Below are 4,197 nucleotides of genomic sequence, written 5' to 3'. Positions count from 1 at the left end.
ACTGGCCTAAGGGATTTTAAAGGGGTTTTAATTACTTTTAAATTTGACATATTTAAATATTTCGTTTTAATCAAATTTTAATTAGGTATAATATGTATAATATGTTAGTATTTTATCCAATTGTCAGCCGCCCTGAGTCCGCAAGGAGAAGGGCGGGATATAAATGTAATAAATAAATAAATAAATAAATAAATAAATAAATAAATAAATAAATAAATAAAACCAAAAGTCAGAACAAGTCTTGCCAGACTAACTCTATTGTGTTTTTAATCAAGAAACATCCTTAATAAATTGTGAGCATGTTGTGGATTCTATATCATGATTTCAGAAAAACATCTGACAAAGTATTCCATGATATTCTGATTAGCAAATTGACAAGGTCTGGATGGGTTAACAATTAAGTGGCAATATCCTTTCTATTTCTCAACATTTTTATTAAGGACTTGAAAGAAGAGATGAGAACATGCTTAACAAGCCTGCAGGACAAAACAATATAGTACAAGTAGTCCTTGACTTACAACTGTTTTAGTGACCAAAGTTACAACAGCACTGAAAAAAGTGACTTATGACCGTTTTTCACATTTATGACCATTGCAGCATCCCCATGATCACTTGAATATAAATTCAGATGCTTGGCAACTGACTCATGACAGTTGCAGTGTCCTGGGGTCATGTGATCACCTTTACCATCTTCTGACAAGCAAAGTCAATGGGGAACCCAGATTCAGTTAACAACCGTGTTACTAAATTAACAACTGCAGTGATTCACTTAACAACTGGACAGAAAGGTTGTAAAATGGGGCAATCACTTAACAACGGCCTCTTTAACATCATAAATTTTAAGCTCGATTGTGATCATAAGTTTAGGACTACCTGTATTAATAACGCCTCAAAGCCAGAAATAAAATTTAACACAATATTAATAAACAAGAAAAGTTCAAGATACTGGAATGAGTTCAGAAAGGCTACGAGAAGGATCAAAGGACTGGGAAAGTAAATTCTATGAAGAGAGACTATTTCTCTATGTTTTATTCTTTAGAAAAAAAAGACAGAAGATGAACTAGACAAGTCTCTACAAATCCCTGGAAGAACATTCCAGGACACAAATATGTATGATCTTATGTTTAAATGTAATTATCAACTGATATTTTTCAAAGATACATAGCAGAAAGATACTATCCTCAGGTTTTTGAATAGCTTAAACATTTTTTCTGTACTGTTTTGTCTTGCTCCCACTCATAAATTTATGTCACCCAATAAAATTATTCTCTTGCACTATAGTCACAAACCTATGGTTTTCCACTTTAATATGCATCTGCAATCATCTAGATGATGCTATTGGTTCCTTTATGATACCTACACGGTTTCATTCATAAACTTACAATTTCATCTCCCCATTGTCCAAGATCAGATCACCTTCATTCAGATAATTACATAATTATCAACGTTCTTTCATTCGTGTTACTCCTTAATGCTTGCTCTTTATCATTTATTCCTTGTACATTCCAAACTGCAATCTTCTGTAAGCTATAGTCATCATCAGACTCGCCCACAGACATTAATCTTTGCTGCCCACCATGGCTTTGGTCAAACAAAGCTTTCACGTTTTTAGGAATTATAGGGAAGGCATATACTAGGTTACCAGCTGAATGACTTCTTCAGGCAACCCCCGAGAATGTGTTTTTCTTCCATCTCACATAATCCACTTGCCATGCCTCAGATTAGGCAGGTAGAGACAGTCTTTACCCAGGAGTACTCCTTTGTGCTTGCTGTAGTTGGGGAGCAGGGAAGAATAAGGGTTTCCCCCTCCCCTCTTCTGCTGTCTCCCTCTTCCTCCTAGCCCATTGCTTTTGCTTCCTCTGTTCCTTTTCTTTTCAATGCATCTTCCCTTACCTCTAACATTGCTGGAAAGTACCTCAGCAAAAAACAAAGGCAAAATGGAGTTTCCCTTCTCTCTTTTTAAGGCCTACCTGGAAAAGAACTTTCTTGCTTTTGACTAGTGGTTGGCTTCCTATGTTTTATTCGTTTCTGTCCATTCTCAAGACTGACAGATCCAATTTAAATAATCTTGAAATCTTTTGTGTTTCCTTCTCACTAAAAGCTACAATTCAAAACATAGTTTCATGGACTCTGGAATGAAAATGTGATTCTATTGCAAGTTGACTTTGGGGGGGGAGTCCAAACCCAAGAACTCTTGCCTATGGTTTATACTAATTTCTAACCTTCGTTTTGGTTTCTTTTTCACTGGAGCATCTTCCTCTGATGTCCGCCGGCCTCGACCACGAGATGTTTTCTTATCCTTTGGAATTCTCCCCTCTGAAACACAAGTATTTTTCATTAAGTACATTATTTAGGAGAATAGTATGATTTTTATTTTTAAACATGTGTACTAATATTATCACAGGAGGCTTTTCTCCAATGACATTTTCAATTGAGTAATCTCATAGGTATCCAGGCAAGGAGTAAGCTTTTTTTTTAGGGCTGTCATAAGGCACTTCCTCAAGGCTACATTAATACACTTTCCTCCTCTCCAATCAAAGGAAAGCATATTGATATAAATCAAGCTGCTCCTATAGATTATTGCACCATAGCAACAGGATCAGGCACTGCCGTTACCTTGATGCTAATATGGTATAACTTCAGAACAGTGTCTGGTAGATTCCCAAATCTTTCTCTTCTCCTACCCAGCATCACCCACTGGCAGGACATCAAATACAAATTGGTGCAATGAGTAAGGCTGAGGGGTTTAATCTATAATTTTATTGCTTATTTATTTATTCTTAATTTTTATTATTCACTGCTTGCTTCTTTTAACAAACAGATTCTGCAAGAATCCTGATGATCTCTAGAACACAGTTTCTCTCAAATTGTTTCAGGGACTATTACTTCCTTGACAGATCAGGAGTCCTGTTAAAGCAGGGGTAGTCAACCTTGGCTCTTTTATGACTCGTGGACTTCAATTCCCAGAATTCCTGAGCCAGCTTAGCTGGCTCAGGAATTCTGGGAGTTGAAGTCCACGAGTCATAAAAGAGCCAAGGTTGACTACCCCTGTGTTAAAGGAAGATAGATACGTCTAGTTCCAAACAACTTCTCTTCACAAAATCTGCCTAATAGAAAGTATCAATTTGAAGTACAGGTAGTCCTTGACATGACCACAATTGAGCCCAAAATTTCCATTACAAAGCAAGACAGTCATTGAGTTTTGCCCCATTTTACAACCTTTCTTGCCACTGTTGTTAAGTGAATCACTATAGTTGTTAAGTTGGTGGCACGGTTCAGTGAGTCTGACTTCCCCATTGACTTTGCTTGACAAAAGATCGTAAAAGGTGATCACATGACCCCAGGATACAGCAATAGTCATAAATATGAGCCAGATGCCAAATGGCCAAATTTGATCATGTGACCATTGGGATGCTGCAACAACCTTAAGTATGAAAAACGGCCATAAATCACTTTTTTCAGTGCCACTGTAACTTTGAACAGTCACTAAACAAAAGTAGACATGGCAAATCAGAAAAATTGCATTCCTGGATCTTTCTCATTTTTCTCTCCCGAGGACAATTTCTCATAAATCATTTTTGGTCAAATAAATAGTTTTTTCTTTCTCCATTCCAGTATTTAAGTGTAACGATAATTATATCATCAATCATACACTTCCTCATATTCCAAGCTTCTCCATACACAAATATGTGTACACACCCCAAGGACCAAGATTGATGGCTTAGACTGATTTAAAAAATTAATTCAAGTTCTAAAGGTTCTATTATCTTAGTCACAATATCCATACTTTTTAAGGTTTGTGTCACAGGGCTTTCAAAATCACTGCCTTCCAACTTATCCTTCAAGTCAGCTTCAAATCGGGCAAGGTCAGCATCCAGCCGTCGAATGTGCTTGTCCACCTGAAACAGAGACAGATACACCACTGAGCTGAAGAAAACAAATTTTCTTAAATAGTATTTTAATTCTAATTAGACTCCTTTTCTGTAATAAAATGTTACAAGTTTGGGTATACATGTTTAGAAGGTAAAACAAGAATAGGTTTAAAGTACAAGGAAGCAGGATTTTGATTGGATATCAAGGAGAATTTCCTAATCATAACAAACCGTCTCAAGAGGCAGCACACTCTCCTTCACTGCAAGGATATAAAAATAGCCAGAATGGCTCTGATGTTATAAATAAGGGATTCTTAAACTAGAT

At 36.5% G+C, this 4,197-nt stretch overlaps 1 protein-coding gene across 1 annotated transcript in view; it reads right to left on the bottom strand.

Annotated features, from left to right (window-relative positions):
- The window catches only part of LOC107300449 (inhibitor of growth protein 5-like), a gene marked incomplete at its 5' end in the record, with an annotated part of 8,964 nt that extends 5,037 nt beyond the window's left edge, over positions 1-3,927 (bottom strand). Inside the window, 2 exons of the mRNA XM_015829773.2 lie at positions 2,223-2,316; positions 3,788-3,927. Of these exons, the coding sequence (XP_015685259.2) occupies positions 2,223-2,316; positions 3,788-3,927 (234 nt within the window). The remainder of the gene's footprint in view (positions 1-2,222; positions 2,317-3,787) is intronic.
- Between the last annotated feature and the right edge of the window lie 270 nt (positions 3,928-4,197).

Source organism: Protobothrops mucrosquamatus, unplaced genomic scaffold, assembly GCF_001527695.2.
Source record: "Protobothrops mucrosquamatus isolate PMUCROS unplaced genomic scaffold, P.Mucros_1.0 scaffold7115, whole genome shotgun sequence".
Classification (NCBI taxonomy): Eukaryota; Metazoa; Chordata; class Lepidosauria; order Squamata; family Viperidae; genus Protobothrops; species Protobothrops mucrosquamatus.
This window is presented reverse-complemented; position numbering and strand designations above follow the sequence as displayed.